At 34.2% G+C, this 22,490-nt stretch overlaps 3 protein-coding genes and 2 pseudogenes across 8 annotated transcripts; 4 read left to right on the plus strand and 1 right to left on the minus strand.

Annotated features, from left to right (window-relative positions):
* The first annotated feature begins 15 nt into the window (after positions 1–15).
* Positions 16–1,675, plus strand: LOC111281869 (zinc transporter 7-like; annotated as a pseudogene). The gene is made up of 3 exons (XR_016342074.1): positions 16–616; positions 732–871; positions 935–1,675. The product of XR_016342074.1 is annotated as a zinc transporter 7-like (transcript).
* Positions 1,676–6,608: 4,933 nt separating this feature from the next.
* On the plus strand, positions 6,609–7,895 carry LOC111282721 (basic leucine zipper 43 pseudogene; annotated as a pseudogene). Its single transcript, XR_016342073.1, has one exon. The product of XR_016342073.1 is annotated as a basic leucine zipper 43 pseudogene (transcript).
* Positions 7,896–10,224: 2,329 nt separating this feature from the next.
* On the minus strand, positions 10,225–11,468 carry LOC111282894 (phytosulfokines-like). The gene is made up of 2 exons (XM_022871177.2): positions 11,215–11,468; positions 10,225–11,122 (listed from the first exon to the last, which is right to left on the minus strand). The coding sequence occupies exons 1-2, from the start codon at positions 11,335–11,337 to the stop codon at positions 11,006–11,008; spliced, it is 240 nt and encodes a 79-aa protein (XP_022726912.2). The 5' UTR covers positions 11,338–11,468; the 3' UTR covers positions 10,225–11,005.
* Positions 11,469–13,178: 1,710 nt separating this feature from the next.
* LOC111281472 (uncharacterized) lies at positions 13,179–15,143 on the plus strand. The gene is made up of 2 exons (XM_022869232.2): positions 13,179–13,487; positions 14,927–15,143. Exon 1 carries the CDS (start codon positions 13,318–13,320, stop codon positions 13,465–13,467), a length of 150 nt encoding a protein of 49 aa, XP_022724967.1. The 5' UTR covers positions 13,179–13,317; the 3' UTR covers positions 13,468–13,487; positions 14,927–15,143.
* A 3,670-nt stretch (positions 15,144–18,813) lies between these two features.
* Positions 18,814–21,615, plus strand: LOC111281469 (6-phosphogluconate dehydrogenase, decarboxylating 2-like). 4 transcript variants are annotated; one of them, XM_022869224.2, is made up of 2 exons: positions 18,814–19,089; positions 19,891–21,615. In XM_022869224.2, the coding sequence occupies exon 2, from the start codon at positions 19,897–19,899 to the stop codon at positions 21,349–21,351; it is 1,455 nt and encodes a 484-aa protein (XP_022724959.2). In that variant the 5' UTR covers positions 18,814–19,089; positions 19,891–19,896; the 3' UTR covers positions 21,352–21,615. The 4 variants fall into 4 exon arrangements, with proteins under 4 accessions (XP_022724959.2, XP_022724960.2, XP_022724961.2 ...); XM_022869225.2 differs by having other exon boundaries at positions 18,874–19,089; positions 19,888–21,615; XM_022869226.2 differs by having other exon boundaries at positions 18,874–19,013.
* Positions 21,616–22,490: the final 875 nt, after the last annotated feature.

Genomic DNA, 22,490 nt, shown 5'->3' on the forward strand with positions numbered 1-22,490 from the left:
GTGCTTGAATAAAAGTTGTCAAAACTTCTTATGGCGCAAGTCACATCAATTTACTTTTAGGATGAGACCAAAATCTCATTTTTATCCACGACATTCGCATTTGCTCAATGAGAAGCAGAATCAGTGCACGGAAATCCGAGTCTAGAAAGCTAAAAATCATTGTAATTGCTTCAATTCTAGTCGCTAGCATGATTGGCGTGTGCTCACCACGGTTTCCCTTCTCTTGCGCGCATTTAGACCCGACAAGGATTTATTCATGGTGGTAAAGGCATTTGCTTCCAGGGTTATTCTAGCAACAGGTTACATGCACGTGTTACCGGACTCTTTCCACGACATCATGTCTGATTGTTTGCCTGAAAATCCATGAAGTTCCCTTTCACGACTTTCGCGGCAAGGCTATCGGCCCCCGATGGTGGATTCTTTTGCCATGAGTATGTGCAAGAAACGTTCAGCTAAAGCTTTATTGGCGGATAAGGTTGAGATGTTGAAAAAGTGGAGTAGCCAAATGAAGAGTTTCGGACAGGGACATGGCCATGCACTTGAGAAGATAACAAGTAACGATGGCAAGGATGATAAAGAATCACAATTGTTTATTCACAATCGTTTTATTGCTCAGGTTACATTAGAGCGTCAATGTTATCTGACATAGAATTTGGTCTATGGAGTTATCTTGGTATTGATTACATAATCATGCAAGCAATTAATCACAAACCTTTTTATTCTAAATGCAGGTGTTAGAGTTGGGAATTATAGTTCATTCAGTGGTGATTGGTCTTGCCATGGGAGGCTCTGACAACCGGTGCACCATACAATCACCCATTGCTGCTCTTTGCTTCCAGCAAATGTTACGAGGAAATGGGATTGGGGGAATGTATATTACAGATGATCCAACTCTCTATTCTCTGTCAAACACCAATTTTTTATAATCTTTTAGTCTATTGGTGAACATTCTATTTTATCTTCAGGCTGAATATAAGCTCAAAATGAAAGCAATCATGGAATTCTTCTTTTCTGCTACTACTCTGCTTGGAATTGTTCTAGGTTGATTTGTCAAGGGTTTACAGTGAGACCAGCCCAACTGCACTTATAATAGTAGGACTACAAAATGCTTGCTCAGCAGGTTTGCTGAATTATATGGCTTTGGTAGAACTCCTGGCAGCTGAATTTATGGGCCCTAAGCATCAAACAAATATGAAGCTCCAGGCTTGATCATATGTTGCAATTTTACTAGGTGCTGGATTTATGTCTCTGATGACAAAATGGGCTTGGTTCCACATGTACTCAAATCCTACTAGTTTTTAATTGCTTCTTCCATAGTCATACTAGAACAATAGATTTCACTATTGTTGGGAGATATCTGGATTCCGGAATACATCACAATTCTTCAAAAATCAGGAAGGCGTTGCAGTTTGTCGAGGTTCCCAACTCACTTGTGGCCCAAGAAAACAATCTTTGCCTGTTTAATATGAACCCCGTAGCTCTGTAGTAAAGTTTCAAAAAAGTATGATCATAAATTTTAGGCTTTAGGCTTTAGGCTTTGTTTCAGAGCCACATGCCAGCCAACCAAGACAAATTAAATTGTTTAATTACAATTGCATAAAAACTTCCTCGATCATCCATAGGGATTGATTGGGGTCAAAAGGGTGGTCTTAAATATCGATAATGCTTCTGTTTATGTGTTTGTCCATAAGTTCTGATGGATCAATGGTTAAAGCTGTTTAGAGCAATATTCCAATTTTGCTAGTTTCTAAAGATGAAGATAGACCAAGTGACTAACATCAATAGTGACCACATACCAAAAGAATTACAAAGAAAAAGAAGAGTACGTAGCAGAATAATCGACAAAGTTGATAATGTGATTATACCATACACGTTTGAATGTATGAGAAAGGAAAAGTATACTTCGCAAACAATTTGTCCTATTCAAAAAATGGGGAGGCCAATAGGTCTAAAGTGTCCCCTCGTGCAATAAAAAATGCACTCATTGCCACTCAAGACCTTTCGCATATGGCTCTGGCTCCTTGCGAGTGGCTTTGGTATACCCTCTAGGTCCATAGATAACTTTTCACAGGGAAGATGAGGAATTAGCTATATGCAGGAATGTGCTTCCTGGATCATTCTCGAGCGTATAGTCAACACCAAGTATATCTGTAACAAATTTTTAAAATCTCCGAGTACAAGAAATATGGTACAGGACAAAAAAAACTAGTATTTGGCAGATAAATGTATCCAGTACTAGGTACAAGATGCTCTAAAATGAGGCAACCAACTCAGTTGCAGTACTTAAGCAGCCATCCTGTTATTTGACACATTTATGTTCTGTTGTGCTGAAAGCCTTCAACAGTGATATTAACTATAATAAGATTAAATATACAATGAGATTGAGACCTTTTCTAATAGTTTTCTTATTCTTAGACAAGAAACAAACAGATCGTTGTACAGTATGCTCTTATGTTATATGCTTAATCCAATAGATTAAGCAATGTCATAAATGGGAAATCAGAGTTTGATATAACTTGGTCTACTGTCACATATGTATACAACCATGGTTTAGTTAACCCTACTTCAGTTCATAGTCTGTGAACTGTTGAAACTTGTGCTAGTCCCATGATGCAATTTACTTGCTAATGGAGACACCAAAGTTTGAAGTTGACATGCTTACGCCACTTTTCTGGTTAGGTTCAAAACCGATGATGATGGTAAATAAAGCATGGCACATCTCCACAAAGCCAGTATGAGTATGTTGCTTGTGTATTTGTCATTAGTGAATTGGCCGGTTAATGCGTGGGGCTAATGATCAGGCTTGTGGCTTAGGGTACTTGGAGAATCCCCTTGATCATTCCTGCAGGAATTCAAATAATATAAGAAAGTTGTGCATATCAACCTCTTAATGCTGATTCGTTCTCAGGAATATGGTATGAGATCACTAAGCAATCGACCTATTATTTACCAGAACGAACTTAGGTGTTTCCATTGGATTAATTGCAAGACAAAGTCACAAGAGATGTGGACCTTCATCATGATGAATATTCTGATGGATAGAGATTGATCACTGTGGCACGTCTATTGGTTGCAAGTTTGGCAACACTGTGCTTTTAGGATTGTCCTAGGAAGAATATGGTTGGGACACCGATCCTTTCATGAACAAAATATCCAATGATCGATGAATGGCTCCTGTAGGAAGCCATGGAGCTATAAAAGCTCAATACATGGCACTATTAAACCAAAGCCAGAGGGATAATGAAGATGTAGTAGTACTGATTTATATAATATTGAGATATCCATATTGTTGTGGATTAAGACCTTGATAAAGTTACATCAGGCCAGAAAACAAGCATGCAAGTCAATAATATTCTAAACGCACCATCCACCATTATTAATATAAAACAAACAAACTATGTGTCATTGACAACAACGCCATGTGAAGATTTTGAAAAATATCAGTAAAAAAAAACTGATGAAATTGCATCTTTTAGTAAGAAATGTGGAATAAGGATCATGAAATATAGCAGAAGAGGAAAAATGGTCATGACCTTATCCTTTTTGAACCTATTACTCCAAAATGTGATGACCACACGAAAGAAAACAAATGGGAAGAAAGAAAAAAGTGTGGTTGTTAAAGTGGGAAGAAAGTGGAGACAGTGCATATTTGGTACAGGTGCTGGTTTTGAAAGCAGATGCTGATATGGTAGCCTGTGTGGTCACAGAATTTCCAAGGGACTCCTACCATTACTGAAAGCAGCCAATTGTTTGAGACAACAAATTTTTCAGAGGCAGTACTAAAAGTAACCCACACCCTACATTGCATAACCTGAATGCATGATGAATGAATGTTTGCCAATATGCAAGTATAAAGCAGATACTTCTGCTACAATTGCCATGGCTTCATTTCTTTTGATGAACATTCTCCCAAGATATTACATGCCCTAGCATTATGCCTTAGTTTCATCATGAATTTGGATACAACCATGTTGTTTATGGACTCGGGGCCTCAGGCACATATTTTCGCACATTGGCACAAGTGTGCAAGGGAGAGAGACTTCATATGTTGGGGTTGAGTTGACGGGCTGTGCAATTGGGTGCAGGAATGGTGCACCAGGCACCCATGGTCACTAGTAAGAAGGACCCACTTGGCATAATTATGTGTTTCAACTCAAAATGTTACCCTCTAAGATGATGCTTGGCACCAAATGGATTAGGCGTTAAATCCAGTCCCCTTCCGTGCGTAGCACTTCTTTCACATTTGTGGTGCTCCTTCTCCTACCCTGTCTGCATACTAGCTATAGAAACATATTAGGCCAGGACCCCAAAACCCTTTTTGAAGAAAGCAATTGCGTAAGCCATTTATCATCCCTTTTATTCTTCTTTAACTTTTCAAACTTTTTTGTTGTTTTCTTTAATTGGTAGGACCCAAAACCTTAGCTCATCTCCAATTTGCCAATGATTAATCAAATTAAGGCATTTTCGTTTATTAAAGAAAGAGGTCCAATTTTAGGCAGTATACAGGATTAACCCTGTATGTTGTGCTTCAAAAACTAAATATATTTGACATCACAGTTGGCACAGTTTTCTGGCATTAGTGCTAATTGCTAGACTGCATGGCATGGCCTGTGTAATGAAGGATTGAAGTCTGGTAATTGATATGGACTGCATAAGACAGTCAGTGTTGTGAAGGATCAGATTTCCATGCAATATTGCATGCATGCCACAGCTACCTTTACTGCACCAATTTAAGTTAGTGCAATTGCAGCTTTGCAAGGGGAGAATCAATTCTTTAAATATGATTACATTTCACATACTTCATTTTATTTTATCTGTTGCTATCACAAGTTCAGAACGCTCAGTGATTGAAGTTCCTTGGCAGAAAGGATGTGACTGATACCACAACATTTATGAATAGGGAAAATTTTGACTTACATCATACAGTATGGTCAAATTACTAGTGATAAATGTCAATTGCTCATATTCTGCACCTGAAATCATGGATGCAGCAGCTAATTTGCCATTCACCTTCCACAAATAGCATATACTATGGTACCCACATGCTCTCAAGTTGTGGGAATAACCTATCCCACCTTTGTGTATTTTTCTCCCCACAAAACTTACTATCAGTCAATCATGTCTGGTCCAACTCCTTTTGGCAGCTTTAGTTTTTCAGGTGTAGCTCAAAAAGTTTGGCTTTGATTCTTCTTTTTCATGTGTGTGGAGTACATGAAAGGTTTTGAACTTCTCCCAAATTTCTCATTCATGAAAGATCACAAATATCTGCATTCTTCTTGTTCTTCCAGATAATGGAATAAAGCAACCTTTCTTATTCTTCAATCTACTGATCTAGCTAGTAGGTATATGATCCATGCCAACAATAGCATTCAAAGACAATAACTATTATTTTCGCAGTTGAGTACACATTATACAGACAAAATCTCCTAAAGGAGAACAGAAATCTTCAAAACCCTGAGAAAATGTTATGTTATATGGAGTACTTGATGATTAACTGAAATAAACAAACCTTTTTCCTAAATTTAGAACATTTTCTTATACAATCCTTTCCAGCTATCAGTCTTCTGCAATAGCTTAGTCAAAGATCACTGAGATTTATGTCACCCTCTTAAGGGCAGTTCTGTAGTTTAACCCAATAACTTGTGAGGTATTGTTCACTTTCACCATAAGGTCTCACAATTTTGTCTCACAAAAAACGCCTCACAAGTATGCATTTAAGTCTCTACATATATGTCACAGTGAATTCTCACAATATCTCGATTTGAGTTTGGGGCGTTAGAGGAAACAGCCTTTGTAATTACAAGTTCATAATAGGTGGGGGCGTAACTTTGCTGCATTTGACTTCGGCACAGCCTAGCTAGGAGGGGAATAAGGCATCCAGAAGTCTGTTAGAACTAGGACTGTAGGACATTAGGAATATTAAGGCTACATTCTGTAACTCAAGTATAATATTTTGTCATCATTTCTATGATAGCACCTTTTTCCTCTTGCATTCATGCATAGACATGAAGCTGTAATGATAAATTAGCATCAGTGCAGAATATTTTCCACAGATTTTAAATGAATTTAGCATCCTAGAGTAGTTCTTTTAGTGGGGAATCACCTAGCCTTTGTAGTGTTATCAAACAAAGCAACAAATTAGATGTGGGTAGAATATTGTACTCCATTAACAAATAGCAGATAACATGCATTTGCAAGTTGCTGCCTCTGAGATTTGCCAAGACTTTTTTTATCTAATCTTCTTTTATTAATCTCTCCCTTATCATGCTTGAAAGTGGACCTCAAGGGATGTAGATTAACAGCAATGTATAAACTAATCATCAACAAACAACTGATTATGTACTGACAAAGATACTGCAAATTTCTTAGTTCAGGCACAAATAATATTACTTTAGGTACTTTCATGGTAAACATGCCGATCGATGATAGGCCATTAAAGAATAACGAAACTGATAACCTGTGTAGCTCAGTTCAATGAAGGACAATAAGATTGCTGGGATTTAGGTACCTGATATTAAACCATCTAGATAATTGCACTCTTATGGGACCCTCCGATATCTTAAATTTAAGTGCTTAATGAGTCATCTGATTATAATAAAATTAGTCATAGAAACTATGCTTTATTTAATGGTTTACCTTTTAAACGGGACTTCATTGCATCATCAGGCACAAGGCCTTACTCCCTGCTGGAGTTTTGAAGTATGAAAAATTCTCCAGAGATAGACTTTAACGCATTTCTCATATCAGATGCCAGATGATTATCCAAATCTGAAATTTCTATGGCATGCTTACACACCTAAACTGATGCATGCATGCATAGATACATAATATGTGTCATTAGATCATGGTTGCAACATCTAGAGCAGCACTGTTGCCTTTAGAAGTAATGTATGTGATGTAAAGCAAGTGGTGTATCTACTACCACAGCATACATAAATAAGATAAGCGACATTCACATTAATGATAAATTTTCCAATTCTGCTCTTGTAATCCCTGATACTGTTACACTTGTTGCTGAAACTGGCCCACCTCAGAAGCCATTTTCCTCCTATAAAACCTTGCCATGCATTCCATCCTTCCCTACCTTCAAGGGCTGTACAATCACTGCAACACATTACAACCCTTCAGCTAGCTTCAGGCATAGACTTCAGAACTTAAACCATGCTTACTGGTGAGCTCACCGGACTTCACTTCGTAGCACCAGAAAAACCAATCCTGATTCCAGCCAACCTTGGCATGATGCAAAATACTATACCAGCTTTTCATTTCAATAGATTCTTAAGCAGCCTACCCAATTTCCACATCCCACCACTTGCTCATGAATTCACTGCACAGTCCACAAGTCTCAGCAATCATTCAACTTCAGATGAAGCTGAGGAACACCAGCTCAGCATCATCGATGAAAGGAAACTGCGAAGAATGATATCTAATAGAGAATCTGCTCGTCGGTCAAGGATGCGGAAACAGAAGCACCTGGATGAACTTTGGTCACAGGTAATCAGGCTTCGCAATGAGAACCACTGTCTCATAGACAAGTTAAATCATGTGTCGGAGTGCCACGACCAGGTTCTTCAAGAGAATGCGAGGCTCAAGGAAGAAGCCTCTGATCTTCGCCAAATGCTGATAGACCTAAAAATAGGCAGTCCTTATTCTCTTGCATTGACAGAGCTGGAAGAGGTTCCCTGCAACACTGCTCACCTAAGAGCTGAGTCGACAAACCAATCCATTGATAGCTCTGTAGACTTGCTTCATTAAGATGAGAGTTATCTTGCCACATATAACTATTTTATGTTCCTCAGTTTGCTACGGATGTTAATCAAGCCTTTTCCTTGGTATGAGCTGTATGAGATTAGAATCAAACCATGCAATAACATCTTTTGATAATTTTATCCTAACTCAGCTTAATGGTCTACACACGTCACCTAAATAATCCATAGTTTGAAGCAACTGTTTGTAGCTCTTCTCGCCACATATAACATTCCAGAGCAGAATATGTGAAAATGATATCTGCAGTGGTCCATCAGAAGCAAATCAAACACTCAATCATGACTTTTATCTATTAATCATTTTATGAACCCCAACAAATCTGGTTATAGAATTTCACCTAAGATATGGATTAGAGAAAGAACAGTAAATAGCACTGAGATACGAACAAATAGAAAATCCTGTCGCACAATATATTTCCCTAATTTTACTGTCATAAGGGGAAGTAACATTTTTTTCCCATGTGCAGTATACGATTGTTATCAAACAAGTTGCTTTTAGAGTGGTGGCCCTTATGTGAACAGGATCCAGTCATGACACAAGGAGGCCTCATAGCCAGTCCAATATCCAGTGTTGCTCACAATAACAGGGGCAAGAGGACAAATGGTGGTGGAGGTACTGCTAGTAGTGGCTCACCATTCAAATGTCTACTATACCAAGCAAAACATTTGAAAAGGCTATCCACTAACATAACCCAAAGTACTATTTTCAGCTTTTTGTGAGGGCATCAATTTGCCTGCCTAACTTGTGTTCAGCCTAGCTTACAATGTTTTCATCAAAAAGAAGCCACATCAAGGACAATCTACGCTTCAGGTGCTGCTTGAATACTTCCCTTTTTCACAATGCCAGATCCCACTCCTATCCATTTCTCTCTTGCTTTCTCCTTGCTAATGTGTATGTTCTTGCAGTCCATGCTTGCACCTATGTGATGCATATTCTTCCAAGTTCCAAAAGATGGCGCCAGTAACCAGTTTCTGCAAAAATGGATGCAACCTGCAGGCTTTATTTTCTCTTTACAGAGATAAACAAGTAATTCAGAATATAATTGGACAGTTTTTCTTTATAAATACATTCCTTTAAGCATAATAAATATATTGTTACAATGTCAGTTATAGTTCCTTTCATTGAGCTGTCTATTGACTGAAAACTCTATAGCAGTTAACAAATTTGCCACTTCTTGGAAGGATGTTTCAGACCTGACTAAAAGTTCTTATAATTATTGGTTCTCCGAACAATTTATGTTGATGAAATCGTAAGATATTTACATGTTGATATTGTGAATAATTTGATTCTTATATATAATCTTAGCTGCTTTGCTTTTATGCTATTCTAAAGTTTATCTCAGAAAGCATCAGACTGTACTTGCAGAAATTTCAAACAGTGCATCTTTTGGGGCTCAAAAGAATCAGAATATCTTTTTTAATGGATCAAATGGTCGTTAAGATTAGCAGATTATGCAGCATATCAAGGGTAAAGTACAATATCCAAGCAAGTCTTTTCAGCATATGGAATCCAAACTATAATTTTTAATGGCATAAGGTGATTGGTAAAGATCAAATAGAAATGACAAAGATCATTAATAAATTAAACCAATATCTTAATCATCACCTTCTAATCTTGCTGAAGAGGAAAATATTGGAACTCAATTCATTTTCACTGCAAAAATGTTATGGCTTTGTTTTTCCCATAACAGACAAGCACAGATACTTCCACATGCATGTATATCCAATGGAAAATCTTCTCTTTTTCTAAAAAAAAAGCAGTAGCTCCCCTAAATTCAACGACCCGATGTCAACATTGTTTTTTCTTTCTCTTTTTGCTTTCTCCAACCATTTTCCAGGTAAAAAAGAGACATCAAGATGAAAAGAAAGAATACTACTAATTAAGAAAGGCACTTCTTAAATGCATGAACTTAAATGACTGATTCTAGTTCCTAGGCAATCATATGTTTCATGTGTGGTTGATAATGATCCAAGGAGAAGGACTGGTAACTCAACAGAAATCCATTAACACTCCAGTTGAGTTGTAAACTTTATCATCCTAGATAATTTTGTGCTGAAAAAGTGAATGGGCAGGAGATTATGACAGCAGCTAAACCTATAGATAGGTTAGGTTCTAGAGAAGACATATGCCAATAAGAGCAAAACTAATCTTCACACAAGCAAGGTCGGACAAAGGAAAGAGTTGTAGGCGTCGAAGATTTAAATTCAGATATGATGTCATCTTTTTAGAATAATTTTATAAATTAATTGAGTTAAATTCTAAGTTCATTACCTTTATGACTTGAAAGGCAAAAAACCTTGAATTTATGATTTTTTCACTATATCTCTCAATGTCAACAAGGAATGTAACTAGAATATGAGAAATATTATTTCATTTGACAAACTGATAACAGTTCGATCACTTTGAATTAATGATACGAAGATAATGAAGAAATAATGGAAATAAGGAACTATACAATCATATCTTGAAATCTTCGATTAGGAGCGGTGGATTGCAGCCCAATTTTAGTTTTCAGTTATCTGGTGATTTGGGTGCCAAAAAAAGATGGAATCTAGAAAAACATTGGACCTATGGGGTCCTAAGAATATCTACCAAGGACTTTATTCGAAGAAAAGAAGAACCATTAATCTGATGTAAACGAATGCCAGAGTTTTGTTGGTTTCAGAACTCAGATCATAAGATTTCAGAGAGCCCAAAAAAACATCAGGCCTAAGCCTTTTAGGTTTTAATATCAGAGCACGTGTTTCCACTCGTGTGTTTGCAGCCTTGGACCATGGCCTCCTGGCGAAGTCAAATTCAACAGATTGGTGCCAAACTTTGGGTGTCGAACAACCTGTAAAATTTTCCTATAGTGACAGAAATTTGACAGACAGGCAGACAGAGAATTGCACTGTTTCAAGAATAATCCACCATGGCACCATCAACAGCCACCATGTTCTTCCTATTTATTTATGGTACAAAACGACCTTCTCACTAAAGACCCAATCTCAAAATCAAAGCCCCTACATGAGAGATTAAGTTTGCATTATTTTTCCAGTGTTTTTAGGTATATATTCAGCCCGTCAGATATAATACATGCTCATTTCAATTTACAGGGTTGAGAATGATAGATTGATTTAGAAGAATATAAGAATTAAGTGATCAATGGCAACATCAACGTAAGCAGTTTGAAACATAAGTTTGATTACTTTTCAGGTGCAAATTGACATTACAGAGGAAAAGAGTAATACAAAAAAGATCATGGTGCATTGTTTTCTTGGGTGTAGATATAATCCGTATGAGCAGCCAAGGACCTCCTAAGTCGACATTCTTCACCATCCAAACTTTTGCACTCATCATCAATGAAACTTGATTCCTGTAAATTGTTAACATACAAAAACATTGTAAAAATAAGCCCTCCAAAAAAACCCAGCAACATTAGTATTTCCCTAGAAAAAGAGAACTTACTGGTGAGGAAAATGGTATCTGAGGATCATCAGCATGTTGCCCATTAGTGGTTGACAGAGGTGTGCTCGGTGCAGCAGATAGCAGAAGCAATGCCAAGACCAAGAAAATGAAGCTCTTTGCCATTTTTATTTTTTTTTTATCTTTTTCAGTTTTGAAGAGAGCATGGACGAGTGAGGGGTAATGGTACCTATATATAAGGGCCACAGGGAGCCTGTATGTATACGAGGTAATGCAAAATTCATTAAGGTTCCATGAATGAACATTGAAAGTAGAAAAAAGTCAAAAGATTGGCAATATCCGGTTGGGGGCAAGAGTCAAAGAGTTACTTGTTTCCTAGGAAACATCGCCATTGGCAGACACCATTGAGAAACGTATCTAGATTATCATTTTTCTTTGAATGATCATATGGTGCAGTCGACTTGCAGACTGTGTTATGGAAATTAGAAAGCTAGCTGTACATGCAGGTGTAAAACAGATTCCATGATCAACGGCATGTGGTGCACACGTTTCAACTTATTAGGGTACTTTTGTAAATTTCATGTATTTATTTATTTCTTTAACAAATAAAAGATTTTTAAATTTTATTAATTTAAAATTTATTAAATTTTAAATTTATGTCGCATTTTAATTTAGTTTATCTCATTTTAAAAATAAAGAACATTCTTTGGATAAAATATATATTACATTTTAATTCGAAAAAAATTGATAAGGGCTTGTAAACATGAGGTATATTCAATCCAAATTACATATTACATGTAATTAATAAAAAAATTTTATAACTTGAAATATAATATGATAATATGATATGAAAATAATATAAATAAAAATTATAAAAATTATATAATTTAAATTTTTAATAAAAATTATATATAAATTTAATAAAATTAAAAATATATTTTATATTTATAATATATAATTTTTATATAAAATATAATATAAATATATAAATTATTAATATTTTATATTATAAAAAATATAAATTAATTATACTATTATTTTTTAGATTGGTGTTACGTACTCTTCCCAAGGAGATAAGAAAAGGGACAGTGTCTTAACCCTTTAGCAACGGATTGTTCATCAAATAGTGACAAAGTTGGGACAACCCTCGCTAGTTGTTCTGTAATACTGTCCTGGTTTTATTGGGTTCATCAACCCAACAGTTACAATTTATCTTTTTTTTTTTTTTTTTAGTTTCAAATTTCAAATTTCACACCACCTTTTTATTTAGGAAAAAAATAATAAAACTGTAAGAAGAGAACGAAACAAAGTTTCATATGCAATTAATTTCTTAATCAAAACAAAATTTTTTTTGGTTTTGGATTTTTTTTTTTGTTAGCAAACCATAAGTAGAGTTTTTCAAATGTGTTGAGCTAAAATTAATTGAAATATATATTATTTTTAGGAAAAAATTAGTTGAAATAGTTAATAATATCTTTTATTTATAATTATCCCATTAATATTTTAATTTTTCTTTTAGAAATTTATTTTTTAACTTTTATAGAAACTAAAAGTTATTAATTTTTTAATTTTTCAATTTTATATCCTAATATATAGGGTATTTTCTATAAATTATTTTTAGGATATAAACATGGAGCATTTGCTATAACTTTTATTAATAAAAACTCTCATTTTTATTTAAAAAAAAAAACTATATCAATTTGGAGTTTAATATTTTATTTTTTATAACCTAATCTTAATTTTTACAAAATTTAGAACTGCAATTTCATATTTTTAAAGTTTAAACATTTAAAAAAAAACCTTTTTTTTTTAATTTTTTGCTGGAACCAAAGTTTAAAACTTTCCGAATAATTAGAACAAATCACTGTAAAAAAACAGATCAGAATAGAACAGTAACTGGCACAATAAACGTTCAGAACCTTCCGAAATCCCAAAAACACGTGTTTGTGTTTCTGGGCTACTTCTGTCTTGTACTCTTTCTCTCTCTCTCTCTGCAACTGTATCATACAGGGGAAGAGGATGAGAGAATCCTCTTCTTCTCTCTGCGGGGTTCTTACATGAGCAGGGAATTATAATAAGAAAGATCCCAGTCTCAAATTTGCTCTTTTATCTTTAAGAATCTTCAGAAAAAAGAGTGAGGGAAAAATGGTGATATTGATGGGGTTAAGCCTGCAGTCCTTGATAGATTTGTTGGTAGCTGGGATTTCTCTGATGATTGGGTTGGGAATTTTTGCTTTCATCGCTTCCATTCTTTGTTCTGCTGCTTTCTTGCACCATGTCAAAGTTGTCTCTTAATTTCATATTTCAAAGCTCAGGTAATGGATGATACTCTCTTTTCAAAATACCCTTCTGTCTTTTTGTTTGCTTTAGTTTTGGGTGTCAATGATTCCTTTGATATCATTTGTTTCTGATTTCTTTTTCATTATTTGTTGAGTAATGATTTGATTAGTATACTGTAAAGTCATGGATCATAGATTAAAGTAAAGAAATGTTTCTGGATGTTTTGACTATAAAAAAATCAAGAGCTTTTTTATAACTAAGAACATTAGTTGAGAATAATTATTCAAATTTTATAAGTAATTTATTTGAGATAAATTAAATATTATTTTATAAATAAAAAAATTTGTTGAAAATAAATTTTAAGAATAAGTAAATCTTTAATATATAAGTTTGTATACTTATAAATAAGTAAAGTCTTTATGGTTAAGTATAAAAAAACTATGTAAGAAAATTATAAAGTTTTATGAAATAGACATATCATAAGATTACTTTACGTCTCGTGAATATATATGTTTAAATATTTGCGAGTGTATAATGGATAAAAAAGATTGAAAAAGTTCACATAAATCTGATATATGGGTACATATAAATATGTGTTTATTTGGCTTGAGAATATTTCATAAAAACAGAAAAGATTGAGAAAGTTTATGGATATTGATTATTAAGTGTTTATTAATATGAATTATATGTTTGTAAATTTTTATAATTTATAATTTTTTTTTTTATTTGTGGACGTAAATTACTTGAATCGAATCATATTAAATTATTATCTTTTATGTGATTGATTAATTATTTAATTTTACTTACGTTAACTTGATTAGATTGTATCGTGGCTTTTTAACCTAATGGCAAGGTGATATTAGAGACCATTGCAATCTTTTTTTGAAGGATACAAATAATATCACCATTGGCATCACATAGCACCCCTAACCACCATGGCAGGGCTACCAACATCAACTGTCTGCAATTAGCAGTTAGACATAATCCCCAACCTCAACTACCCCTCCAACAAAGGGTGTGTGGGGAGGCAATAACTGTTTACCTGCAAACAGGAATCATGCAGCCACAAATGACATTTTGCTTGTAGTCCTGCTGTTTTGTTTCTGTACAATTTCTGCTGTCCCTTCTAGCAATCTTTTTTCTTTCTCTCATCTATCCCCTCTGATCTGATGAAAACCCCAGTTTTGTTCTATAGATAAGGAAATGCCCCAACTTTGACAGAGATTTTGTGAGATCCAGTGCTTTGTTAACCTTTCTATGCTACAATTAAATATGTATCTAATCCCATTAAAACTGAAAAATCTCTCTTAATAAAATCTTCTGTAGCTTAAGCTCCTCATCGTTGAGCTCGTTATTTCTGATAGCACATATGCCTGCAGGCTGCAGCCTAAACATTGCTTAATGAATTATACCAGAGCATGCATGAAGCAAATTCAAGCAAATTGTAACCTCTGTATCTAACTATTTTTTTCAGGTGTGAAAAGTGGTGAAACAGTTGCAAGTTTGAAAGTGCAGTCAGTATGTTGTTTCTCTGGGAAAAAGCTCCATTGCAGCAGTAGTCTTTATGTATCTGGGTTGAGAATGTAGGAAGTCTCCTGTATTCAAAAATAAAAGCTTCTGTAACGAATAGTACCATTGTTGAATGTTGAGATCAGAGGTAATTATCTCATAATAAATTGGTATTTCTGCTAGTTTATCCCTGCTTTCTAGAGTAGACCATGCCTCGGATTCCATCAGGATCAGCCACAAAGCCAAGGGGCCTATTAAACCCAACACCCTTGACTCAGAGTACAAAGCAATGTTACAGATTCCCTTCTCCAATAAGTCCTCAATTAACCGTTCCATGGCAGCTCCGCGAAGCCCAATTCCCTGGAACGAAGGGTCCACCAACCGCGTCCCATATTATAGCATTGAAAAGTAATGGGTTTGTCCTCAGCTTTTGATCCAGTGGTCAAGGAGCTAGGACGTAGTTATCTTGGGTTCATACTCGAATTTCATGTCCTTTTTAATAGCTTATGCCCATCTTATGTGAAAAAAAAAAAAAAAGGTTTCTGGGTCTTCTTGTACTCAAACGCAAAGCATGGATTCCGTGTGTTCCAGTGCTAGCTTGATCTTTTCTGGGTCACGCCTGGGGAATCCTACAGCCACGAAGACAGAGTTGAGGTGGTCGAGATTGAGGTTGGAGATGGTACGGCTAGAAATGGCATGGAATTGGATTGAGACGGGTTTTTTCATTTTGATTCAATTTTATATATGTAATATTCGAATTCGATCATATTCGATTTTATATATTTTTTATTTTTTTAATATTTAAATTTAATTCGATTTAATATTTTTTAAAATTATATCTAATTTAATTTAATTTAAAATTAATAAAATATTATTGTTAAAATATTTATATAATTAAATAATTAATTAAAATATAATTATATAATTGAAATAATTTGCCTTAAAAGTCAATCTTTATCTGACCCTAACTTTATTTTATTATTATATGATCCGAAATTCAATTTTCACAAAAAAAAAAAAAACCAAACCTAAATCACGAGAGATGGATTGGGCTGCCATCGTGCGGCGGAAGAAAAAGCTCGGGACTCGAGGTCTAGGTCGGAGATGGAGTATAATTGCATGTTGTTGTTAGGGAAACGGACGGCGGGGGTGCAGAAGCGGGATACGATGCCACGTGGAATATTATTCAGGGATGATGAGAGAGAAGAGATTGGATAACGCGGATGATCTTCTTGCTTTCTTTGCGATTCTGTGGTTGCTAAAATGGCCTTTGGTCGGAGCACAAATCTTCTTATTAAAATCTTATAATTAATTAATCATAACAAAAAAAATTAATTCATTACATCAAAAAATTGAGATTTATCAAAAAAAAATTATCATCTATAATTAAGTTTTATATAGGAATGATAATTTTATATTTATATCATATAAAATATTATAATTCATGTATTCATATTATATTTTATATAAAAATTATATATTATAATTCATATTAATATAAATATATAAAATATTTTTTTATTTTATTATAATTATTTATTATTTTTATTAAAAATTTAAATCATGTTATTTTTATATATTTTATTCATATTATTTTCGTATCGTATTATTATATCATATTTAAAATTATCAAATTTTTATATATTATTTTGAAATAAATCCAAGATTTTGCAACCATTTCCCTTCATAATTAAGATACTTTAATAGAAAGGAAAATGAAATTTTCACAATAACATCAAATTCCAATATAAATTATTATTGTATATTAAATAATTAGCATAAACAAATCAAATAATTTTGTTGATTCATTCATATAATTAAACTTTTTTAAATGATTCTATTGGTATTCAAACTTAAAAGTTTATAACTTATAATCTTCAAATGTTCTTACATGATATGAGTTAATACTCAATTGATTGATATCATAACTACCATTAAAAATATTCATTTGTTTGGAAATTCTAATCTTCCATGAAAATACAATTATATCTTGATAAACATAGAGAATTGTTTTTAAGGTTTTAAAAAATTTTAGACTTCATTTGAACGAACGGTAAAATTGATTTTATAATAAAATTAAAAATAATAATAAAAATTATTATAATTGAAAAAAAATTATTGTAGTTATGATTAAAAAAATTTTAAGAAAAAATTTATAGTAAATAAATTTCATTAAAATTAATATTTAAATTTAATTATAGTATAATAAATTCAATCATATCACACTAAAAATACGATGAAATCCAAATGAGCCATTAAAATTTAAATAAAATATAAAAAGTAATAATTATGGGATTGACATATTGCCCGAAGCTCCTTTTTTTCCTCTATCTAAATAGAAAATTTGAAGCCCATAATATAACTATGAACATAATAAAAATAACTATACTCTTATTATCTACGTTTTTATTTTTTTACATAATATAATATATAATTAGTTCGATTCGTTTGCTCAACTTAAAGTAAATTTTTTTAAAAAAATTTTTAAACTACTTTTTTTTTCAAAATCACTAAATTCAACCAAAATTTCATATCGAAATGATGCGTGGATAAAAAATGATATATATGTAAAGATTTATACCTAAACTTATGATACGTCTTTTTATGGGATAAAATCGTGAGACATTCAAATCAAAAAGAATAATACCTTACAAGTTAGGTACTGACCTTCACAAATGATATCAGAGCGGTCACCAGTCGACGGCTGTAGGAGTCACTAAGTGCTACACAGATAGGTCGTGAGAGTCACTAAGTGCTACACAATGGTCTTGTGTGATTTTAGTCCTGTAGATAGACTTGATTTGACAGGAACATCAAGCATTAAAGGTGAGGAGATTGTAACGTCCACAATCTCACATTGAAAGAATGTCTGGATAAGGAATGATATATATAAAGAGACTTAATCCAAACTTGTGAGTCACATTTTGTGGGGCAAAATCGTGAGATCTTTAGGTCAAAGCGAATCCGTTGGAGTGAGAGAAGATATCATAGTTCTAGAGAGAAGTCATGAATCTCACATTAGCTGTGTACTAGAGTTGATATTGGGATATAAGGGTTCACATTCCTTCACAATCTCACATTAAAAGAATGTGTGGATAATGAATGATATATATATATATATAGAGACTTAATCCAAACTTATGAATCACATTTTGTGGGATAAAATTATGAGATCTTCAGGTCAAAGCGGATTCGTTGGAGTGGGAGAAGATATCATGGTTCTAGAAAAAAGTCATGAATCTTACATTGACTGTGTACTAGAGTTGATTTTGGGATATAAGAGTTCACACTCCTTCAACTTTACACCTTTTGTGAGACAAAATCATAAGACCTTTTGGGTCAAAGCAGACAATACCTTGTAAGTTAGATGCGAGTCTCCACAAATGATATCAGTCTCTTGACAAAGATGTCAAGCATTAAAAGAATCTCACATCGAAAGAATGTGTGGATAATAAATGATATATATATATAAAGATCTAAACTCAAACTTGTGAGACGCTTTTTGTAGGATAAAACCGTGAGACCTTTAAATCAAAACAGATAATATTTCACAGATTGGGTGCGGGTCTCCACAATTTGAGATAAAAAAATTATAAATATTAAAATTTAAAATTTAATATGTTGGATGTTATATTTTAAAAGTGGTTACATTAATAATTAGATTAAATTAGAAATTCAATTTTACATTCTTTTAAAATATTATATTAGGCATAAATACTTAAGCATTTATCTCGATAGATTAGAGTTTAGACATACCTATTCAATACTAAAAATGAAAACAAATTTAATTTATGGCGCATAAAAAAGATTTTCCAAAATAAAAAGGGTAAAATTGCAAATAGCTCAAAAGGCAGGGTACGACCACTGAATTGGTTGTTGTTTAATGGTTAGTCCATGAAAGAATCAAAGCCACCATACTTAATAAAAAAGAAAAAAAATCAAACCCACCAGCGGACAGAACGCAGCAACATTTCAACTCCCAAAGCTCAAACCTCCACGTGAAACAAGTTCACTCTGCTCACAACCACCATTTCTTGGTGTTATAAAAACAAGTAATTTCCAATCAGGATTTTCTTTTCTGTGCAAAACCCACTTCGATTTTCCCGTACACTTTGACTGTTTTTAGAGGTAAAAAATGCTTGTTTTATATGTTATTCTGTTATTATGTGTACCCAAATGCATATTTTCTTGATTTACTAGTCCGGGGGTTTGTTGTTTTTACGTCTTTTGATCTGGGTTTGTTCTGTAATAATGGCATGTGTTTCTGTTGTTGCTAGTTCAGGATCTCAAGAGCTATGCCTAGTCCTTTGATTCCTTATGGGCTGATGCTTTTCAGATTACTGCTTTTATGTTATGGAATCAATACATTTAAAACTTGTGATGAAATTCTTCTTAGGGTATTCAAGTTGATATCTTTCCTTTTGGTTCTCTTGTAATGAGAATCACAGCTGTGCAGAATTATGCATTTGATTTTAGAATTTCTATTTTAGTTTCTCATATGGTAGATTCACATCATTTGATGTTGTAATGATATACAATGCAGTGATTGTTCAGATTGATTTTCAAGGAGCTGTTTTACTTGTTCAGGATATCTTGGCCTTATAGCATAGGTTATTCATGGGAGATTTCCAATAAAATTTTGGAATTTCATTCCTTTTGTTTTTCTTTTTTGAAGAATGATACTGGATTGAATGGAGATATAGTGGCCAATACAAGAACACACGTGAAGTGTTCACCCTAGGGATACAAAGAAAGATGTTAGAACTCTTTCCAAGGCTCTGAATTTTATTGAAATAAACATAATAATAATACTAACTTGGACAATTCACATATCCCATGTAAGATTTATGTAATCATAAATGTATATTCTGTGAATAGTTGTATATGGTTGCCATTTGACTAATGATGTTGAATTTTCTTATCCAGTAGATTTTAATGGTTGCCCTTAGTAGAATTGGCCTTGCCGGCCTTGCTGTCATGGGCCAAAATCTCGCCCTAAACATTGCAGAGAAGGGATTCCCAATTTCTGTTTACAACCGGACCACTTCAAAAGTTGATGAGACGGTCGAAAGAGCTAAACAGGAAGGGAATCTCCCTTTATATGGGTTTCATGATCCAGAAGCCTTTGTTCGTTCAATCCAGAGACCGCGTGTCATAATTATGCTCGTGAAGGCTGGACCTCCTGTTGATCAAACCATTAAAACTTTATCGATTTACTTGGAGAAAGGAGATTGTATCATTGATGGGGGTAATGAGTGGTATGAAAACACTGAGAGGAGAGAGAAAGCCATGGCGGAATTGGAACTGCTTTACCTTGGAATGGGAGTTTCTGGTGGTGAAGAGGGTGCTCGGCATGGACCTTCTTTGATGCCTGGAGGTTCCTATGAGGCTTATAAATATATAGAAGATATCCTTCTTAAGGTGGCTGCTCAGGTTCCTGACAGTGGTCCTTGTGTCACTTACATCGGAAAAGGAGGATCTGGCAATTTTGTTAAGATGGTTCACAATGGGATTGAATATGGTGATATGCAGCTGATTGCAGAGGCCTATGATGTACTAAAATCAGTTGGGAAGCTTTCTAATGAAGAATTACACCAGGTTTTCTCAGAGTGGAACAAGGGGGAACTGCTGAGCTTCTTAATCGAGATCACTGCTGATATATTCGGAATTAAGGATGAAAAAGGAGGACATTTGGTAGACAAGGTTTTGGATAAAACTGGCATGAAGGGTACCGGTAAGTGGACGGTTCAGCAAGCTGCAGAGTTGTCTGTTGCTGCTCCTACAATAGCATCATCCCTGGATGCGAGATTCCTTAGTGGTTTGAAGGAGGAGAGAGTTGAAGCTGCCAAGGTTTTCACATCCAGGGGCTTTGGTGGTGTTCTTGCTGATATAACTGTTGATAAGGTAAAGTTAATTGACGATGTGAGACAAGCTCTATATGCATCTAAAATCTGTAGCTATGCACAGGGAATGAACTTGATACGTGCAAAGAGCATTGGGAAAGGCTGGGACTTAAAACTTGGGGAGCTAGCCCGGATTTGGAAGGGGGGTTGCATCATCCGAGCTGTTTTCTTGGACCGTATAAAGAAGGCATATGATAGAAACCCAAACCTTGCTAATCTTCTTGTTGATCCAGAGTTTGCTAAGGAGATTATCGAGCGACAATCCGCTTGGAGAGGAGTTGTTTCCCTTGCTATCAATTCAGGTATTAGCACGCCTGGTATGTCCTCTAGCCTTGCTTATTTTGACTCTTACCGGAGGGAAAGGCTGCCTGCTAATTTAGTTCAAGCTCAGAGAGATTACTTTGGAGCTCATACCTACGAGAGGATTGATGTCTTGGGATCCTTCCACACTGAATGGTTCAAGATTGCCAGACAGTCAAAAATCTAATAGTTTTCTGCTCTGGACTGATGATAACCCATGTCAGTGAACCACTGTGCTTAATGGCTCAAGGACCATTACATTTTTAATTTATGTTGTCTTGCAATGATATTAACTCAATTCAATTGTTTGGACGCGAGTCGTTGGACTTTAATTCGCTGCCCCTTCTTTAGAGTAAGTGCTTTGACATTTCCCTTTGGTTTTGAAGGAGCAATTCTCTGTGGTGCTCGTTGAAAACTGACTCACTATTATATCTTATTTTTCTTCTTGTTACTTTGTATTCTATCAACCATTTTTAACCTGGAAAGGCCATGTAGCCATAAATGGCATCTGTGTAGTTTTACAAAGCCCATTGTGTAGCGGCCAGTGGGGTGAGGCAAGGTGTAATAGCCCTGGAAGAATTATAAATCTCACATCAATTGTATTAAAATTGATTTCGGGATATATGTAATATCCAACGAAATTAAAATAGATAATACTTTACGAGTTGATATATACGGGGACACATAGTCAGTTTCCAGCCTCTTTTGTGGTCCTCTTTTACCTAACAAAGGCCTCAATACATTTTAACTACACCAATTTGCGTTTGCTTCAACTGTTTCAGTAGCACATTGAATGAACCCTTTTCAATTCCTGTTTTCATTTACATATGATACGTTATTTTGCTTTGCCAAGAAGCCACAAAATCTGGGGCTCTGCACCATTAAATGCCCCCAGAGGATAAGGAGGGGCTGCCCTTTTTTAGCGCTGAAGTACTTCTGCCATTGCAATACCCCAGTTTTGACCACAAAGGTCATCTTTTTTGTGCTAAATGTTGAAAATTCTTTATATTTGACTAATATTGAATTCAAACACGTGAATCAATAGCTGTAATTCTTAGAAATTTAGATTTCATCAGTTTGAATATCAAAACAAGTGAAATGAAATTTATGAGACGACTGACCAATATTTTTCATTATGTAACTTAATTTCACATGCACAAAAAAAATAATATTAACTATTATCATGCCCATATCATAAATCTCATTTTTCTTTACATTACAATTTAATTTTAAAATATAAATTCTATCAACTAAATTATTTTCTCCATAACAATAGTTAATAAAAATAATAATATTTATCATTATGATGATTATTTTTATAAGAAA

The sequence above is a fragment of the Durio zibethinus genome, chromosome 5 (genome assembly GCF_047325235.1).
Source record: "Durio zibethinus cultivar Kanyao isolate XHJ-2024 chromosome 5, ASM4732523v1, whole genome shotgun sequence".
Taxonomy (NCBI): Eukaryota; Viridiplantae; Streptophyta; class Magnoliopsida; order Malvales; family Malvaceae; genus Durio; species Durio zibethinus.